This window comes from Orcinus orca, chromosome 19 (genome assembly GCF_937001465.1).
Source record: "Orcinus orca chromosome 19, mOrcOrc1.1, whole genome shotgun sequence".
In the NCBI taxonomy this organism is placed as follows: domain Eukaryota; kingdom Metazoa; phylum Chordata; class Mammalia; order Artiodactyla; family Delphinidae; genus Orcinus; species Orcinus orca.
The window spans coordinates 6732950-6753179 of record NC_064577.1 but is presented as its reverse complement, the minus strand read 5'-3'; the positions used below and the strand labels follow the sequence as shown (position 1 = coordinate 6753179).

The window sequence follows — 20230 nt, the reverse complement described above, 5'->3', positions numbered from 1 at the left end:
GTTAAAATTTTTTCCAATGAAGTAGCAAGGATGTTCTACCCACCAAGGTACGAGGCGGGAAGTGGGCTGCCCCTGAGCCCTGCCCCGGATCGACTCTGCTTTCTGCAGAATCCCTGTGCTCCTCAAAGATCCGAAGAGGTGGGTGGGGGACCTGTAGCCAGCCAGGGCAGAGACAGAACTCGAGGAAGCTGGCAGGTGGGGCGCAGGAAAGCCAGAGGGGAAAGTGACAGCTGGGATGCTTGTGAAGAAGCCAGGGCCAGAGCCATGCAGGTCTCAGCCCCAGATGGGCCAGACTTTTCAGAAAGGAAAATCCCAGATGGGGAGGGGCGGGAAGGGATGGAGTTCGTTTCCTCTTCCAGAGGGAGTCCTGGCCCACTGGTGTCCCGCGCTACAGGGGATGTGCTAGCCAGTCACTTCCTAAACCAAAGTATCATTGCTATTCTTCTAAGTATGCACATTCCTTGTCCCCCTTCCCACAGAAGGATAAAGGCTGGGTGCTCAGGGTGCAACGCTACCCCCTCCTATCCCACTACAGAAGGGAGTAGCCGGAGGTGAGCCAGAAGCAGGAGCCACCTGGGCAGAAGGCCTGTGTGCAGGGGTCACCGGCCAACCCAGGCACTGCCATCTCCACGGAGCACCTTAGTCTGCAGGGCCCAAGGCCTGGCCTGCCAGGGCCATTAACTGGGAAGTGGAGGTTGCTTGGAAACAGCAGCTTGGCACTGGGGTGATCCCATAAAACAAATAACGGAGATGCTAATTCCCTTCTCTCGGTAATGGATAATCAAATACCCGGAGACCAGCTGAAAATAAACTATCTCCAGATGCCTGGCCTGCCCGGCCTCCTCCCAAGCCTGTAGCCCCAGGGGCTTCAGACATCAGTTCATGATGCAGGGGGAGGGAAGAGGGGGGTAGCAAATTCGTAGCCAGGCCAGTGAAGCTCAGACCAGAATGAGGAAGCCTGGTGACAGCAGGGTCCAAGTGACAAAGATAAACTGGGACAGCCTTTCCACTATGCTCCAGGCTACTCACTCCTACCACCGCCCCCCCCCCCCCCGCCCCCGCCACCGGGGTTTGCTCTCTTCTGCCCTCCTGAGGGCTGCGGAGAGGCTGCCCACCAAGCCAATCAGCTCAGGCTCCTGGACCAGGCGGGCAGTGATGACTGGGCGCTCATCATCCCTGAACTGGGGCCAGCACTCTGGGGCTGACAGAACCAGAAGTGTGGAGTTCCCTGGCAACAATGCCTTTCAGGGGTGCTTCTTCCTAATAATAATAATAATAGCAGTAATGATAGTAATAACAGTAATGATAACGGCTAACTACGGAGTATTTACTCATTTACTATATTCCAAGTCCTGTTCCAAGAACTTTTCAGGTATTAACTCACTCAGGCCTCACAACAACCCAATAAAGTAAATACCATCATTATCCCCGTTTTTACAGATGAGGAAGCTGAGTCAGGAGAAGTTGGGTAAGTTGCCCAGTGTCACAAGTTTAACCTGTGGCAGAACCCGGATTCAAACCCAGCTGCGACCTGGCTCTAGAAACTGTGCTCATCTCTGTAACACTGCTGTCCCTCAGGACACAGACCTCAGGTCCTGTGATGTCTCCTCAATGCCTTTCCAACTTCTCCCTGGTCCCAGGGGTCAAGGACACGGTGCGCTCATTCACCCATTCATTCACTCACTCGCTCATTCATGTATTGATCACGGGGCTGGTTCTGGGGGTCCAAATTGAAGAAAATACAGTCTGTCCTCCTGGAGCTTACGGTTCTGGGGAGTCAGGCAGTTTAGTGTTCACGGAGTGGGTAAGCATAGGGGCTGCATTTCAGAGGTTGTGGAAGGCTTCTCCACGGAGGTCATTTCTAAATTGGAAACTGACCAGAGAAGCCCGATAAGACAGAGAAGGACATTTCAGGCTAGAGCGCAAGTACAGAGAGGTCAAGCGCGCCTGCAGTGTGAACTGAGACCAGAAGGTTCAGCGTCGGGGGCGCAGAGGGGGTTGCTGAGGCCAGCAGCAGAGGGTCTCATAAGCCACTCCTCGGAGCCTGGCCTTTATCCAAATCCCTGAGCAGGGGGGACTTGAGGTCCGGTCAGGAGTTTAGAAAACGCTCTCCTGCTTTTAGGTAGAGGCCAGAGGCTGCCTGGGAGGCAGGTCTGGGGCAGAAGCCACTCATGAGGCCACAGCAGTGGTCCAGGTGAGGGTGCCAGAATGCTGGAGAGAAGCAGGTGGCTGTGAGCTTTAATGAAGTGGACTCCATGGGATGCAGGGAGGTGTTGGGGGTGGGGGAGGGGAGGTGCCAAGGATGAGCCCTCGGGAGTCACGGATGGACGGTGGTTGGGACATGGCCGCACCCACTGAGACAGAGGCAGGGAAAAGAGCAAAGAACTTCAGAGCCAACGAGTTCAGTTTTGAGCATGCTGAGCTTGTGGCCTAGGAGCATCCAAGCAAGAGTCTTCTCCATGTGAGAAGAGCAGAGCCCTGTCCATTCAACAGGTCCCACCACTGCAGGGGAGGAAACGGAGAAGCACTGCTCCCTGCCCCGCCCCCACCCATACCCAGAGGATAGGGCCACAGACTCCTGAGCTCCATCCCGCCTGCTGGACTGGCAGAAGTTACGTGGCGGAGAGCCGGTGGGGGCCCTGTGGGTGTGACTGGGGGCCCTCAGGGGACGCGGCCAGAGACGGACGCCGAGCTAGAGGAGAGGGTCGTTCCCGACCAAGGCCGCACGCTACTTCCACCTCCTCTGTCCCTCTCCCTGCCCTGCGGGTGGGCTGGGCTCTTAGTGCTTCCTGCTCCAGGGTCCTCAGGAGAGGATCGCTGGCTGACATGGTCTCCCTCCCGACTCTTCACTTCAGAGGCAGCGCGGAAGTGAGGCGAGCGTCTGAAGTCTCAGGTGAGCAGTCCCTGCCTGTCCACCTGGCACTTGGCCCTCTGCCGGCTGAGGTACAGGGCCCTGCAGCCCAGCAGGGGAGCCTTCGGTCCAGCCCTGGAGCCCCCAGGTGAGAGAAACAGTGCCCTGCCAAGGGCACCTACCCACGTGGCCTGTCCCTGGCAGCCCTAGAAGCAGTCTAGGGCTTCACTGGGGGAGGCCGGGAGTCGGGGCAGCAGGCCCAGGTTCCCCGTAAGGCAGAAGCCCAGGCTTTCCTCCAGGACTCAGAAATGACTCAGGCCTTCAAGGAGGCCAGGAGGTCTGGGGCTGACCAGTCCTCTCTCAACACCGGCAACTCCACTGAGGTCCCGGGTAAGGGCCCTCCATCGACGGGAGACTCACCAGCTTCTGGAAGAGGTGGCCCATGGTGACCTGGCTGTCCCACTGCTGCACCTTGGGGCAGAGGTTGTCATAGAACTCCTTGTGGATCTCGTAAATGTCCTGGATCTTGTAGAAGATGGTCTCGATCTGTTGGATGGTCAGCACGGGCTGGGAGGTGGTGGCAGTGGCCTTCAGGGGTTTCATGGGCTGGGCAAGAAGAGGAAGAAAGAGCAGAGGTGAGTGGCAAATCAACCAGAGGGTCAGCAGGCCCAGGGCCCAGATTAAGCCCTCCTGCTGCTCGAGTTCTGCCCAGATAAGGCCACTGAGGCCAGGGGACCTGAAGCGTGGTTTGAATGGAGCAGCTGCTGTCACAGGCCCCAGCAAGCCACCCATTACTGTAAGAAGAGGGAGCCTGGTCCAGCAGTCCCATCAGGTCCGAGGGGTGGCGCCAGGACACATTTCTCCCACCCTGTGTCCCCTGAGGGACCTCTGGTTCTCAGCCTGTACTGGGTTTGCCTGATGGTTTAACAGGGTCCATAGCTTTCTTCCACAATGGCCTCATGCTCTGAGTCACAAACTCCCTTGTCATGCTTCAGTGGGAAGGAGGGTTGATGGGGAACTCAACCCCTTAGCTATTTCCTTCCAAGAAACAGAACATGATTCTAGGACTTGGGGAATAGAGTTTCTAAGGGACCCAAACCAATCTCAGCTGCACTGATATCTTAAGTTCCCATCACTTAGTATAGAGAGAGCGAGCGTGGCACGCGTGCCACCGTGCTACCTCCTGTACCCACGGCAGACATTGCTAAGCAAGCACAATGACCTTCCTCACTGAGCCTTGTCGTAGCCTCAGACTCTTTCTCAATGCCGAGGCTGACATGCAAGATGACATGCAATATCCCTATCTGTCATCTCTGCTTATCTACACCAAGGCGCTCCAAGGCTTGCTGGTGGAGAGGGTGAGGTGACAGACGGAAGCTCAGGACCATCCCCAACACTTGCTGGCTGAAGTTATCACCGTAAAGCCCAACATGAAGGGAAAATGAGGCTTGGATACATTTTCTTCAGTGGGATTTCTGTATTTTCTAAATCACTTCCAGTGAGTAAATATTCATTTTATAATCAGGAAAAAAAGCTATTAAAATTAATCATTGAAACAAACAATCAATGATACTGAAGGATAAAGAGCTCCTCCATGGTTGACCTTCCTTCAGCCCTAAAGCCCCCAAAGATGCCCAGACTGCACACCAAAGGCCCTTCAGGGGAGAGGGTCTGGGAACCTGCCCCATAGAGAAGGCATGGGGGTGGGGAGGTGGGGGGAGGGGTACGCGTACTTGAGAGAGAGAAGCCTGAGTCAGACATGGTTGGCGTTCTTCATCTACTGTGAAGATAAAGGGCTGTGTGGAAAGAGGTCTTTGACTTAGTCTGGGTCCTTCTGGAGACCCAGAGGGCAGAAAGGAGAAGTTGCAGGCGCAGGTATGGGCTCACTAGAGCTGCCCCCCGCTACCTCACAGGATTAGGTAGCGAGCTTCCGACAAGGCAAGCATTCTAGCAGAGAACGGGTGACTCAGTGCTGGACTGCAGGGAACACCTCCACTGAGGGAGGCCGAAGTTATCGCTGGCTCACCCTGAGAGAAGACCCCCAAGCTCGAGCCAGCCACGGCTGCCGGATGTCCCGCCAGGCTTCACCCTATCCTCCCATCTGTCTGTCCACAAGGGGAAGTCCCATCTACTTAAAGACCCAGACAGTGCTCTGACTTCTAGCTCCCCTGTCCTCCCAGCTCTAAAAAATCCAGACGTGATGATGAAAGCAGGAAAAAGCAGAAGTCCTCCTCTGACCCTCTCAGTGCTGGAACCAATGAGGCCTTAACGTCCAGCCCTTTGCTAGGAAAGCAGGCTGGGGTTCGACCTGGTGCAGGCCAGGCAGTGTGGGCCAGAGTCCCAATTCTGCCGCTTAATAGCTGTGGGCAAGTCACTTAGCATCTCTGGGCCTCAGCAGCCTTGTTTGTGAAACCAGGATAATATTACTTTCTCAAGAACACTGACGGGAAGATCAAAAGCCATCATTTATCTAAAATATTGAGTATGTACCTGGCACACAGAAGGCAATCAGTAAGTGTTAGCTGCTACTGTTATTACTATTTACCCCACAAATAATGGACCAAGTGCCCACGTAAGGCCAGACCAGGGGGTGTAGCGGGTAGTCAGTGATTCACTAATCACTGCCCCCGTGGAGCCTCCCATCCAGTAGGGGAGACAAACAAAACACGAGGAAACAATCAAACACAAAACCACACATAAGTGCAATGAAGGAAATAAGAAGGGGATGTCCTGCTGAAGGACAAGAAGGAGACACTGACCTGAAATGGAAGCGTGGGGGCAAAGGGGACAGTATTTCAGGCAGAGCTCCTCAACGCCTGGTCCCAAGGTGGGAAGGGCTTGGGCAGAGAGAGGAGCTAGAAGCAAGCCAGTGAGCCTGTGTGCCGCGAGCAAGGGGGTTGGCGAGCAGGGCCCTAAAGGAGGGCTGGAGGGGTGAGCAGAGGCCGGATCACACAGGGGGAAGGAATGCGGCTTTTAAGCCCATGTAATGACCTGGCGCTTTCCCCGGAGGGATTGAAACAGGGGAGTGACGGGGTCCAATTTTCCCTTCAGGAGATTATTTTTATGACTCATGCTCCTTGCTCCGGACAACGTTACAATCTATTTGGGTAAACTGGACCAACACAAATGAAACGTTTTTGTGGACAAAGCAAGATACACTTACTACTCGACTTGGACTGTAAATACCAACCAACTGGCACAGCTCGGAGAGGGCTTCACAGAGGAGGTGATGGGAAAGGGCCTCAGAGGGAATATCAGAGTAAGTGGAGGGTTGGGGCCTGGGGAAGCATGGCAGGCAGGGACACAGAGGGAACGGGGGCCAGGAGAAAGGAAGAATGTTTTCCCCACCCCAGGTGGGCAGCGACATTGAGCTCACGGCTCCCGATGTTCCGTGAAGGATACAGAGCTGGCCCTTGGGATCCCTTTTTACCTCTATCTACCCAGGTCCAGAGGAGGGTCCAAGTCACCGCGGAGTCCTTGTCCCAGCCGGGGTGCAATCCCCACCCGGGGGGAATAAAGGAAATAGGAGAGAACAGTCCTGGGGAAGGAGCCGGGGGGCGGTCAGGATTTCTCAGAAGCTGCTGGGGAAGCACCCAGGCCTATGCAGGGACAAGACACAAGTGCTCTGCTTCCTCCTGAAGTCCCACTGTCTGCAAAAGGGGAAGCGCCGGTGCTCACCAGGGGCAGGTCACACAGACAGGGACTGCGCTTGGGGCATCAGGCCGTTGGTTCTCAGGACAAGGTTGGGGGGGCCTTTGGGGGAAGGGAAAGTGCTGGATGCGTGCCCCCAGCTGGCCTGAGACCCTGGGAGGTGAAGGCCTGAAAATAGGCCTCGGGCAGGGAGGGCAGCAGAAAGGCACAGGCAGCCCTGCTCTCCTGACAAAGCACACCAGCTCCCCCTCCCTCTTCCCAGAATCCTGCAGCAGAGGACGGGGCGCCAGTTCCCCATTTTATTAGAGTTAACTCTGGCTCTGGGTGTCCCATGAAGTGCTCCTCGGGAAGACGGGCCAGGCGGGTTCGAACTCCTTTCATGACTTCACACTGTCATTTGTCTCTTCTGTCCCCCAGCAAGTTGCCTTTTGACTTTCGAAACCAGGGAAAGAAATCGGCCCACTTCCTCTACCTCCTATCCCAAGAGGCCTGGAGGCTGCCACATGTACTTTTGTTAACTATCACCACAGGCTGGGGGCGGGGGTGGAGGGATCGGGGGCGGGGAGCGTCCTGAACCTATCTTACAGATAAGGAGCAAAGCAAACTCCAGAAGGAGAGTCGAAGAGAGGAGGGCCAGGTGGGACCCAGGGCTGGAAGGTACTAAGGCAAAGGCAGGCCAGAGGGAGCACCCAGCTCACCTGCAGCCTGCAGAGACTTGCAGAATTACATGCATTTGGTCTGCCCCCTTCTTCCACTCCCCACCTCAGCCCCAGCTCCCAGACCCTCTTCCCTTGTCATCTGAGCCCATCAGGAACCTGGAGGGCTCTGGAAGGTTACCAAACCTTGCCCAGCCAGCAACCCAGGCGGCGGGAACAGAGCCTCCTGTGTGGCCTCCCCGTCTGCGTCTGTGTGTCCACAGTCCAGGCTACACACGACCAGCTGTTTGCATATCAGGAAGTGTGAAACTGAGAACAAACACTCAGGAGAAGAGCTGCGGGAATGGGGGTAGGGTGGCAAGGAGAGCTGGGCGTGGGAGGCGGAGGGAGCTGGGGAAGACAGGTTTTCTTCTCTGAACGCCTTTGTCAGATCACCCCAAAGAGCAAAGGGCTTAGCTCCTGGGTAGCTGGGAAGGGCCCCCAGCTCCAGGAGAGAGAGGAGGGCTTGATTCCTCATCTCTGAGGCTTATCATCTGAGACTGTGGCCGTGGAGGGTCCTGCCCCCTCTTCCGGAGGGGCCTCCAGGTGCAGACCAGGCCTCCTGGCCCGTCCCTCCCTAGCTCTTGCCTCTGCTCCAGAAAGAACCAAGCCAGGATGAACAAGCTGGGGGGAAGAGGAGGGACCTACCCTGGGTCACACCCCAGGACTGGCAGCCTCAGCCTCCCAGTTTTTACCTTGAGAGCGTGAGCTGTTAGAAAGGCAGGCAGGTAGGGAGTGTTTTGGCCCCTAAATCTGTTATCTTTACCCAGACAAATGGGACTCAAATTAGGCCCAGTGACAGATTAGAACGAGCTGTAATCTAAGAGGGGCATGCTTCTGATGGGAACATGTACCTCCCCTTCCTTCAGGGAACTGCTGGGTTGATAGAAACAAACAAGCTCTAACCTGCGCTCTTTCCCAGAACAGGAGGAAAAATTAGAACCCACTCACACTCAGGCTCTAAGAGCTTCCCCTGCAAACTCACTTACCCGTCACAACGGCCCCATGAAGAGAGTACTAATATTAGCATACCCGGTTTGCTGGTGGACAAAATGAGGCACAAAGGTTCATTAATCTGCTGAAGGTCTGTAGCTAGTAAGCAGTTGAGCAGGGATTCAAAGCCAGGCAGTCTGGTTCCTCTGAACTTCTTTCAAATATGCATCCTTTAAGTAATGACAACTACGCCCCTGTGTCTGGGCACAGCAATTCATAGTTTGTAAGGTGTATTTCGTCTGTCTGTCCTCCTTCCTTCGGATAATATTTCGGTGTCTAAGTACCTGGCACTGTACTAGGTCCCCAAAAGGATCACCTGATTTTCTCAACCCCATGAAGGAGAGAGAGAAGGTAATGGCCTTGTTTTCATCTTCAGATGAGGAAACTGAGGCTCAAGAAGGTTACCCATGGCTTGCCCAAAGCCGGTTTTTTTTTTTTTTTTTAAATTACTTACTTACGTATTTATTTATTTACTTATTTATTTATTTATTGGCTGCGCCGCGCAGCATGTGGGATCATAGTTTCCCAACCAGGGATTGAACCCTTGTTCCTTGCATTGGAAGTGCGAAGTCTTGGCCGCTGGACCGCCTGGAAAGTCCCACCAGTGGTTTTTAAAACCGACAACGCATGTAAGAAAGCATGTGGCCCAGTACGTACATACACATATCCACACAAGCCAAAAGTTGCATGAAATAGTACTTATTCTTACTACATGGGATGCAGGCCAACATTTTCTTTCTCGTTTGTTTTAAAATGCTGGTTCACCCCACTACACTGATTACATTACCCACTAATGGTTAAGTTGCACAGTTTGAAAGACAGGGGCAATAAGTCTACTATTAATGGCAGCGTCAAGTCTTGCCCTAGCTCTGGCCCCAGACCCGAGTCCTTATGGACCTGCCAAACTGTTCCTCCCTTGAAAAAATGACTGTGCAGACCAACAAACTCCCAGTGAGATCGACCACCGACTCATCCCAGCATGTTACAAAGCAGCTACTCATCTCTAAATAGTTACTCCTGGGGTAATAAATGCCAAGTCCCCTGGGACACCGGGTGACAGTACCTCACATCGCAGCAAGTACATAAATGCGTACCTTACAATTCTTGTAAGAATGACTATCTACTGATTTACATCTACCTTTCTGATCCCTCCTTTTTCTGATACCCGCTGATGTCTCAGACTATGCAACACCCAAGGAAGAGGACTTCACGTGCCACAATCACTCTGCACAGTAAGCATCCAGACGCATCTAATAGGCACTTTCTTCAGAGGCAAAAACATCTTATGTCTGTGTGGTTACTTTTGCCTTTTGAAAACACTGTATCATTCCCCTCTCAGTCCGATTCTCACAACAACACCTCCGTCTTGGAGACGAAACTAAGGCACATTCACAGAGGGCGGCAGCCTGTCTAATGCCTCAGAGCTTCTCAGAACCACACAGACAGCCCTTCAACACATTTCCGGCCAGAGGGCCTCAGGATGGGGCGAACGGTTAACTACTCCAGGGAGAAGGAAGGAACGGGACTAGGGATGACAAAGAGGTCTCCACGTGACTGACTTGTTGAGATTTGCCCAGAGCACCAGCCGGAGTCGGAGGCTAAGACCCCACCTGGACAGAGAACTGTGATCCATTAGTAATGCCTGCACTGTAGTCAGGGATGATGGAGTGTCTGCCACCCCCAACCAGGTGGTGCTTCTTCTTCTACCTTTCCCAGGGCAGGTAATGGAGAACCGGGGCTGAGAGGCCTTTTCAGTGACCTTGGCTGCCAAGCCATAGGCAGAGGAGTACCACAGACCCCGCCCCTGGGAAGGACTGGTCCAGGTCCCCCTCCCTCTCCAACTCCAAAAGCAGTTTTAGAGCACAAAGGCCCCAGAGTATATACTCACCAGCAACAGAGCTTCCAGCTGGTTAATGTAGATCTCCTCGCTGGCCAGGAACCCTGAGAGAACCAGCTTCCTCATCTCCAGGCCTTTCCCTGCTTCCACCTGTAAAAGCAGGTCAAAAGCCGGCAGCTCATGAGCAAGGAGGCCACGACCCTGAGCTGCCTGTTTTCTCGCCTCTTTTCTCTTCTTTCACGCTTTTGCAGGGGATAAAAGCCAAATACTTATTATAGAAAATTTGTAAAATACAGAAATATAAAAGGAAAAACAACCACCCTTACTCCTACTGCCAATGTCTTGCTTTAATTCTCTCCCATCCTTTTTTTTCCCCCACATTTCCTTATTTGTATCCATCCACCTATTCAACCTTATAATAGTGAGCAAGATAAGAAAAGAACCTGACCCCATGTGTGGGAGCAGTTTAATGGGGGTGGGGGTGGTGGGATACAGACAGTTAAGAAGGGAAATCAGAGTCATGACTGAGGCAGGGCATGGTCACGTGGAGGGCACAGCAGGGGCCAGAGGAGGTGCTCCGGGGAAGTGATGGGTAAACAGAGAGGAGTAGGGATAGAGAGGATGGGATGGAAGCGGGCATGGGAACCCCGGCCGAGCGGCCTTCCAGCTACACCTCTGACTGTATCTTCCTGTCCCTGGGGGTTCAATCCCACAATGGAAGGTGCTGGCTGTGGGCCATCAACTTTACCCCTTGTACCCCCCGAGCCCCGCCAGCATTTCCTGACTGTGTAAGGCACAGACGCCAACAGGCCTCCTCCTTCCTCCAGAATTCCTTCTCCTCTACGGTGGAGATCATACCCCATTTAGCCTTGAGTGGCCACCAACTAGCACAGTGCCCCGCACACAGGAAGTGCTTGAAAACTTTCCCTGAGTGAAAAGACGTAAAATTCTTCTTGTCACCTAAGATCCCCAAGTCATTCCTGGCCCCCTCTTCCTCCTCTCTCCCCCTCCTCTGCCACACTGAGTCCCCAAGCTCTTCAAAGTGTCCTTGCTCATCTCTTGCAAGGATTCTTCCCTCTGTGCCACCCTCTCCTCTGCTGTGGTAGAGACCCACAGCATCCCACTCCCCACTGGATTCCAAGTGCCGCTCTCTCCTGCCTCCGCTCCACTCACCAGAGCCAGATGAACCTTCCCAGAACGCCACCCTACACCTGAGGCTTGTCAAAGACTCAATGCTGCAAAATGTGATTACTGGGGGACTCAAGTAGGTTCTTCACTCATTTATTTATTCATTCAACAAATGCCCACCAGACCCTGTAGATACAACGGGAAACAAGCACTCAATAGCCCCTGTGCTCATGTGGCTTATAATCTAGTGGGAAAGAAAGACGTTAAAAAACAAAAGCGGAAGCCACATAGCACAGGGAGATCAGCTTGGTGCTTTGTGACCACCTAGAGGGGTGGGATAGGGAGGGTGGGAGGGAGACGTGAGAGGGAGGAGATATGGGGATTTACGTATATGTATAGCCGATTCACTTTGTTATACAGCAGAAACTAACACACCATTGTAAAGCAATTATACTCCAATAAAGATGTTAAAAAACAAACAAAAAAACACAAAAGCCGAGTGAATATAAATATATGACTACAAAGTGTGATGCGGGTTCAGCATATCCTCTCCTTAAACACCTGCAATGGCTCCTAGTGCCTCTCCCTACTTGTCCAATCTCCCCAACAGCCATCAGATCTCTGCCTTTCCAACATGCCAGGAATGTTCCAGCCTCTGAACTCTGGTTCTCGCCATCCCTGCTGCCTAAAATGCCTTCTCCCACATGGGGTCTTCTCTCCTGAAGACACAGCTGAAGCCTCTGGCCTGCAGGGTCAGCCCTCGTGTCAGAATCTGTGGCACCGCCGCAGCACCTGACGCGCGCCCTGTCTTGTTACCTGCCCGGTGATTCTGTAGGGTCTTTGAAGCACTTGCGTCACACTCCTCTGGACACCCCTAAAGCCCAGCACCACGTGATGCCCCGAACATGTGGGCACCTGCGCCTTGTAAGTCCTTTCCACTCTCTCATTTAGCTTCATTCCTCTCTCAAATACCTCCCTGAGGGAGGTACTGTATTTTTCCATTATAAGAATGGAAACAAGCAAATAAGATTTCAAAGAGGGAGGAGACTAGCCCAGAACCACACAGCCAGAAAGTGGCAGAGCTGGGATTCCCCTGAAGGTCTTCGAACACCAAATTCTCGTCTCATCCACTGCTCTGATGATTTCCTCACTCTCCTGTTCCTTTCTCAAGCTTTGGATGCTTAACTGGAATCTCAAACAGATCCCTCTCTGGGCATCAAATGCACACCCTTAGCATAAGCTGGGAGAGTGTCTGAAGCTACCAGAAATCTCCTACGTCCGAAGGAGAGCTGCTTTCCCCCTGCTGCATGGCCACCCCAGCATGTTCTCACAGGCTTTCCTGCCCTTTCCCCAGGTGAAGGACTTAACCCTTGACCTTCCATCAGCAAACTAGTTAGCAATTTGTGCTGGAGGCTGCCTCTCCCAGTCTCTGAAATGTAATCTGATCCTGTGATAGAAGAACAAGGTCCTGCCAAAGATGTCCACCTCCTAATCCACAAAACCTGTGACTATGTCACCTTATGCGGCAAAAGGGACTTTGCAAATTGATTAAGTTAAGGATTTTTAGGTGGGGAGATTATCCTGGGAATGAATGATCAGGTGGACCCTATGTAATCACAAAGGTCCTTGTGAGAGGCAGGCAAGAGAAAAGGCTATGAGCCCGCAGAAGGAGAGGGAGAGGCGGAAGGGGACGGGGAGAGACTGAGTGCAAGACTGAAAGATGCTACACTGCTGGCTTTGAAGACAAAGGATGCGGCCAGGAGCCAAGGAATGCAGGGGGCCTCTAGAAGCTGGAAAAGGCAAGGAAACAGGGTCTCTCCCCTAGAGCTTCCAGAAGGAATGCAGCCCTGTTGACCCTTGAGACTTGTAAGAGAATAAATCTGTGTTGTTTTAAGCCACTAAATGTGTGGTAATTTGTTTCCGGCAGCATTAGGAGACCAGTATGGATGCCAAGCTTTAGGGAGAGACAATGGTTATTTATTGATGGTTTCACAAGTACCAGGCACTGTTCTAAGCACTTTCCGTGGATTAACTCACTGGAATCCCACAGTCTAGAAGGTGTTATCATTATCCCTCTGAGGCACAGAGAGTGGAAAATGCCAGCTGCCCAGAGCTGTGGGCATCGCAGGCAGGCAGCACCCCCTCCAAGGAATGAGACCGGAGCTTGGAGCAGGGCTCGCAGCCCTGGAGGTGCGAGTGGAGGTCGAGGTCAGACCTGCTGCTTCCCCAGCCTGACAAATGGGAACTCGCCCTCCACGTTGGGGGCCAGCGCTCCCCTCCTGTGCCCCATTCCCTTCCCGTTCCCTGCCAGCTGGGGATTTGCCTGAGGGCCTGGCAAACACCCTCTCAAGGAAGTCACTTAAGCACAACGTGAGCTTAAATGTAGAGCTGGCTGGACCAGGACCAGGGTGAAGACGCGGTGACTCACAGCCCCACCAAGCCTTCACCCGCCCTGGCATGAGCACAGACCCTTGTGTCAGGCCCCGTGACGGCCCACTGCAGCAGGACCCGCTCCTCGTGAGACTCCAACCTGAGTCCAATCTTGAAAGAACCCCCCAGAAGGCAGTAAGTAGTCACCCCCAAGAGTCCCCACTCTGGGCCACATTCACCCTGACATTTTGGCTGGCGTGGGGGTGGAGGTGATGGGAAAGGATGTGAAATTAAATTCTGTGCATTTTACCAACAGGTGGCCTGCTGTCAGTTACCACCCAAAACCTCGTCCATCTTCACTTTCCTCAGACCCCACCTGTCCCTGGCTTGGAATTATCTGGAAATTCACAATTGTTTCTTCAATCCTCCTGGAGCTATTATCATCCCATAAAACACCAGGGCTCGACATCCATTCACTCATTCCCCACCATGTGCCCGGCACTGGGAAGACAAGTGAAGGAGACAGTCTCTGCCCCCAAAGAGCCCTCCAGAGGTGCCCACACACCCAGAATCTCCAGGGAGGGGTTTTCTGGAGTTCAGGGCCCCCAGAGCCCGTGCCACGCTGCTTGCCAGTCCTGCAGCACAAGGAAGCTGCCATCTGAGTGACACTGTCCCCACTTCCTCCCCAAGTGGAGCTTACGAAATGCAGCAGCCACGGGGGGCTCGTTCATGCCCAGTATTTTACATAATCTGCTGGGCTGAAAGTGTCAGCCTGAGGCCCCAAATCCAAGAGGTCAAGTCACTCTGGTAGGGACAGTATCTGCAAGTAAGGCTTAGCTGGCCCTGGCCCGGCCTGGTCTTCTACAGTCGGGGCTAAATAAAGTCTCCAAAGGTTTGGTTCCAGGCCAAGTCAAGACTCTCTCCAGGAGCCTTGACCTCCTCCAGGACAACAACGTGGGCTGAACAAGCAGGGCCACTTGCAATTCAGAGCCTTAGGCCAAGCAGCTCCACAGACAGTAGAATTCAGTCCATGGGCCACACCAGTTTGCGAGGAGCACCCCGTGGATGGGGGGGGTCTGGTCAGAGCAGATGCCACTGGGTCTAGGCGCTATGTCCATGCCAAGAATCAGCCTCAGCCTCAGGACAGCTGGCCCCTCCCTGAGTTGAGTCGATGCAGGGACTCAACTCCAGCCATTCTCTCCTCTCCCCAGCCCTAGGCACCAGGGAGGTCTCTTTCAGCTAATTCCTCAGCAGAATAGAGAGTGGGGGGGGGGGGGTAGTGGGGTGGGCACTGCTGGGGGACCCTCCTAAAGGGCAGATCTCCATATTCTGGGCTCCCTGCTGTCTGAAGCTGCAGGCAGGTCCCATGGGGTCCAGCAGTGTTTTCAGAGTTCAGCTATTCACATCCCACACCTTTGCAGTTCTGTCATACGTACCACCGGCACTATTATTTACTTAATACTGTTCTTCACAACAACTGGCTTCTTAAAAGCACAGCCTTATCCCAAGCATTATATTTGAAATCACAGGAAAGACGTGCAAGTCACTTTTCTATTTTTATTTTTGGTTGCATCACGCGGCATGTGGGATCTTAGCTCCCTGACCAGGGATGGAACCCGTGCCCCCTGCAGCGGAAGCGCGGAGCCTTAACCACTGGACCACCAGTGAAGTCCCTATTTTTTTCTAAGATACATTAAAATTTACGCCTAACTATTAAAGTGCAAAATATATATCCAGGTGCCACCTAAAATCATCCCTCAAATCATCTCGTATGTGGCCCACACTTCGGGAAAAAAACCTAAGTGGGGGACACAGGCATGGCCATCACTGCACATGGAGGGAGCGGAGACCTGGCCAAGTGAAAAAGAAACACAGGTTGTTCAGATAATCCATTAAAAATCGGCACAGAATTAACCTGAAGGGTTAATCTGCATTACAAAAGGATTTCAAAATTCCTGACAAATGAGTTCTTTATATAGCAAGGCCCCTATCAGCCCTAGGTACCTTTAAATAGAATCCTATGAAAGATGTGGGGGACGTACACAACGTTTTACAGAGGGGAGGTGATGCTGCTATCAGTATTCACGTTATTATCAGTTTATAGACCATTAACTCCTCAAAGGGGAGTGTGGGCTGAAACACACAGCAAGCTCCAGCTCCAGCTCTGGAGAAAAGCGCTGCCATCTTCGCATCTGTCCCCCAGGAAGACGAAGCATCTCGGAAATCACACTGAAAACAGGATTGATTTATAGGACTGGCCTTTGGACATGTGCTCAGGAACACGACTGCTGTGTAAGGTAAGTACTCCTGAAGTAATAGCAAAGAGAGAACTGCCTTGGATTTCTACCAGCCACCAAGAAGAGTCTACCATGCAGGAGTATGCCCAGTCCACAGCCCAGGACAGGAGCACACCCTCCAGAAATGAGCCCTGACCTCTCACATGTACATGTGCACATGCCCACGCACACGTGCACACACACGCGCCCAGTCCAGCCCTGACTCAACGAGAAGTGGGCCCTCCTCCTCTGAATTTAGTACCCTTTTATCAGAACCCTTCTCATGGCCCTGCCTACTTTCTCATTATGTTCCTATTATCTGGGAACTTGCCCCCTTACCCTGAACTGTGAACTCTTTGAGAAAGGACCAAGCCTTGTTCACCTGTCTCCTCCCCCAGGCAGCCTGCTTTGAATAGAACACAACCTGACAGTGTTTGTTGAATGAATCAATGAGCTTTCTGTTCGTCTTCTCCCTCTATAGATGGCCAAGCCTGGTAGAGGAGAAGGGCATCCTAGACGTGTTCAGGCTGGGACAGGGGGCTTGGAATCCCCCAACACTCAGGAAAGGGGCCCTCCCCCCAGTGCTGGAGACAGGTCCGGGAACACTGAGGCGGCGAGGCAGAGAGGAAGACTCCATCTTGGCGCTCACAGGGCTCTGGGAGGAACAGCATTTTTAGGTGTGATGTACACCCAAGCCCCTTTGGTATCCGTGTGCTTCCTCCTTAGAAAACCTCTGAGATGGAATAAGGCCAGGGACATGGTACGCCCTGTGTGGGCCCCATGGAGCCTCACTCATTCCACCAATCCACTGGACACCAGCCACACACCAAGCACCGTGCAGCGTTCACAATGAAAACAAGAGGGCCCTGCCCTGGAGGAGAGAGGCACACGTCTAGAGTTCCAAACAGAATGAAACAGGGGCTAGCCCGGTATAAGCCAGACTAGAGGTCCAGAGTAAGGGAGGACCCATAAGGCAGCATATGAGTGGAACCCCATCTGTGCTGGGGAGGGTGTCTCAGAGAAGGGCCGTGAGGAACCCACAGAGATCCCACCCTACACACTACTACTACTAAGCTCCCAGCAGGTGCTCTTGCCTCATAAACAGACTTTTCCCCATCCTGTTCCTGGGATGGCTGGGCAGACCCTAAGGGCAAGGCCCTGGGGGCCCAGTGAGAGATGTGACTTACCCCAGTGTGCAGAGCTAGCACCAGATGAGAAAACCAGGGCTGGGGCGCCAGCCACTGCCAGCCTCCCGTTACGGCTCCTCTCTGCCCCACACCCAGGCCTACAGCGACTGCTCCGCCCCTTCCACACATCAGCCATCTACCCGTGGGTCTGCAGTCTATTTTTACCTCCATTAGCTCCTCCTCTGATCCACACTGTAGCACGGGTGGAGCAGGGCAGTGATCCCCATCTTACAGGAGGGACAAAGAGGCCCAGAGAGGCTCAGCGACAGCCTCCTGCCCAGAGCAATGCTCCGTGCACCATGCCCTCTGGGGTGCAGTGCTGCCAGGGCAGACAGGCTCGGGCCCCACAAGATGGGCGCTCTCTGTTAGGCAGCCTGGCTTGCAGTCTGTGAACTCCCTGCCATACGTTCTCACTGGCCCTCCCTTCAAGCCACAGAACAGAGAGGAGGTGAGCAAAACACTGAGGTTAGAGGTGAAAGAAAGGAAGGACGGTGTGGTGCGCATGCCTTAGGCAGCACTGGTGCACTTTCAAGTGGAATCCCGGCCCCTGGGGCGGGGTGGGGGGGCGTGAAGAGAAGGGGATTGAGGCAACCACTCCCCTCCTGCTCTACCTTCGAGGCAACTTCTCTGATTAAACAGAGGCATTGCTGCCGAGACAGCCCCAGAGTCGGTGGGCTGGGGTCCAGCAGATGCTTCCTGCCTATGCCCACCTTGGGTAAAGTGCCTAGCCACCTGGCTCCTGCCTCCAAGCCAGCTGTTACCGCCCCTCTTCGGCTGATCCAATTCTTTCCCTTCAAGGAAGTTCAGGGACCTCTGGCTCTCGATCTCTCCAAATGCTCTCATGCCCTAGCCCAGATTCACCAGATTCCACTTGCTTGGAAGAGAGTGGCTCCCTTGGCCTGAACTTCACAAGTGCACTTATCCCACTGCTGCCACGGAAACAAGGAATTACGGCCTCCTAGTTTCACGTCGACCAGCTCCTCTGGGGCAGCAGGCTGACACCACTGGCGTGCCCACCAGGGGACTCATGTCACTGCCAGAGAAAGCCCTCTGCACAACTGGCCTGGGGAAAGCCAGCAGCCACTCCCCCTGAGGACAACTGGTCCAGGGGGAGGCGGCGGGCACTGCGCCTCTCCCCCAGGAACAGCTGTGCCCAGAGCACAGCCCCTTGCATCCCTTGGCAGGCAGGCGCCAGCCCCTCTCAGGCTGAGGTGCTTCCACTCGGCCACAAGGTTTGTGCACAAATCAGCCATTTCTGCCGCACAGACTTCGGCAGTCAGAGCTGCGAGCCCTGCCCCCTCCCCCGACAAGCATCCAGGGCGTGTCACATTCCCACCTTCACAGCCACCAAGAATGGGGACCCTGAGCCGGGGCTGGTCGGGGTTCCCAGCTCGCACTCCTCCAGGAGAAACACATCTTCATCCTCCAGGACCTTGTCCAAAAAGCCTATCGCCTCCTCTTCCTCTTCCATGGCAGCGGGAGCCGCGGAGGGCAAACAGGAAGCAGGGTCCCAGCAGCAGCGGCAGCGGCAGCCGTGGCCGCCGGCGCCCAGGAGCGAGGCCGGCAGGCGGGGACGGGAAGAGCGTGCAGGGCAGGCCTAAACCAGCACACGGGCCTCCCCGGAGTCCGTCCTGGCGCCCGGCCACCGGCTGCCGATGAAAGGCTCCATTATGAGCCTTCTCCCGCCCGCCGGCTCCGGGTCCTCCCGGAGAAAGGGGAAGCGGGGCGTCCGTGCGGCCCCGGCCGCCTCTCGCGGGGAGCTCCGCCGCCGCTGCCGCCGCCGCGATTCCAGGGCTGTCACCGGAGCCCGCGCGCCCCTGCCGGCCGCCGCGGCCCTTCCTGCCGTGCGCGCCGGCTCTCCAGGCAGGCGGGGCCCCGCTCCCTGCCGCCGCTCCCAGCCCGGCCGGGCGCCCCGCCGCCGCCGCCGCCGCCGGCCCCACAGATCCCGCCCTCCTGGACGCGGAGGTTCGCGTTCGCTCTCAAGACACAGGAAATGCACGACTCGACGGGTGAGGTGGAGCCGTTCCCTCTCTGCGGTCGCCGGGCCAGCCGGCTGGCGGAGGCTTCGGGAGCGCGGAGGAGGGGCGACGAGGCCGCAGCCGGGCCGGGCGCAGGGGGAGGTCCGCTTCCCAGAGACAGGCTTTATTTACAGCCCCTCACCGGCCCCGCGGGCAGGCGGGGGCGGAGCGGACGAGCAGCTGCCCGCACAGCCTCGCGGGCCCCCGGGCCAACCTCGGTGTCACCTTGGGATGCCTACGAGCCCCTTCTCATTTCCGCCTCAGGCTCTGACACCTTTGAGGAAGGGAGGCCAAGCCCTGGTGAGAAACCATAGTTTCTTTCCATCGCCACCGTGGCTGAGGGAACAAGGCTTTGTGCAAAGGAGGCCTGACCTGCCTCGCCACGAAAGCACAAGTGCCAGCCAGGGGCTGCAGCTGGGCCGCCTCGGGCAGCCGGAGGTGCCACACCTCCTACTCACAGATGCTGCCGATTAGCAACACCACACCTCCTCAGAGCTCTTTTCCCTCAAGAGGGGCCTGGGCCCAGTAGAACCAGCCCCACAGGGGAGGGTACACTTAACCCAGGACCAGGAGCACGCCAGCCCTGCCCACCCCCAGCCTGCTTCCCCTGGCTTCTTCCATGGTTACAGAAGCTAAACTCTGGTCCCCTAGCCCCATCCAGAGATGTAATCCATCTACTCTCATGGGGGTGGAGTTTAAGGGCAGCAGCTGGGAAAAGCTCTTTCACAACACCTAGGGCAAAGGTTGCCAACTCCAGCACCCAAGAGGGTGCAGGTAAGATTAGTTAGTGAAATGAGCCAGGTAGGGACCAGGTGAACTGAAGAAACTGTCACTCAGCTCCAGCTGCTGGCTGCCAGGGGCAGTGCAGGCTCAAGGTTGCCCCATCTTGGATTGTTCAAGAGAAGCTGGAATCCGGATTGTTAGGTGATAGCTCTCAACTTAAAAATGATGGCAGATAAATTATATTTAAAAAACAAAACATGATGCAGCCTCAATGAAACACATCTGTGCACTGAATCAGGCCCACAGACAAGGTTGCTGCCTTCTTGCAGTTGGTTGTGTTTCTTTGAGGGAAGGTTGGGAGGTGTGTGTGTGTGGGGGGGGGGTTGTTCCTTGAATATCACCTCTGTCCCATTTTATCACTGGACCTGGCATCTTGGAATCAAATTCAGCTTCACACACGACCAGCCCACTACTTATCTTTATAAACCTGTATAATACGTG

The 20230-nt window shown here is 54.6% G+C and overlaps 1 protein-coding gene and 1 long non-coding RNA gene across 4 annotated transcripts in view; one reads left to right on the top strand and one right to left on the bottom strand.

The window, feature by feature from the left end:
* ABR (ABR activator of RhoGEF and GTPase) overlaps positions 1 to 20230 on the bottom strand; it is a 178057-nt gene that overhangs the window by 62041 nt on the left and 95786 nt on the right. For 2 of the 3 annotated variants that reach the window (XM_004267086.4, XM_033423303.2), the window contains exons 3-4: positions 10079 to 10177; positions 3272 to 3457 (exon numbers count right to left, since the gene is read on the bottom strand). In XM_004267086.4, the coding sequence (XP_004267134.2) occupies positions 3272 to 3457; positions 10079 to 10177 (285 nt within the window). Of the gene's footprint in view, positions 1 to 3271; positions 3458 to 10078; positions 10178 to 18324; positions 19303 to 20230 lie in introns of those variants that run through there. The other variant, XM_004267088.4, reaches the window with a different exon arrangement.
* Positions 1 to 20230, top strand: part of LOC125962089 (uncharacterized) — a 279527-nt gene that overhangs the window by 171714 nt on the left and 87583 nt on the right. The gene's annotated exons all lie outside the window — the stretch shown is intronic.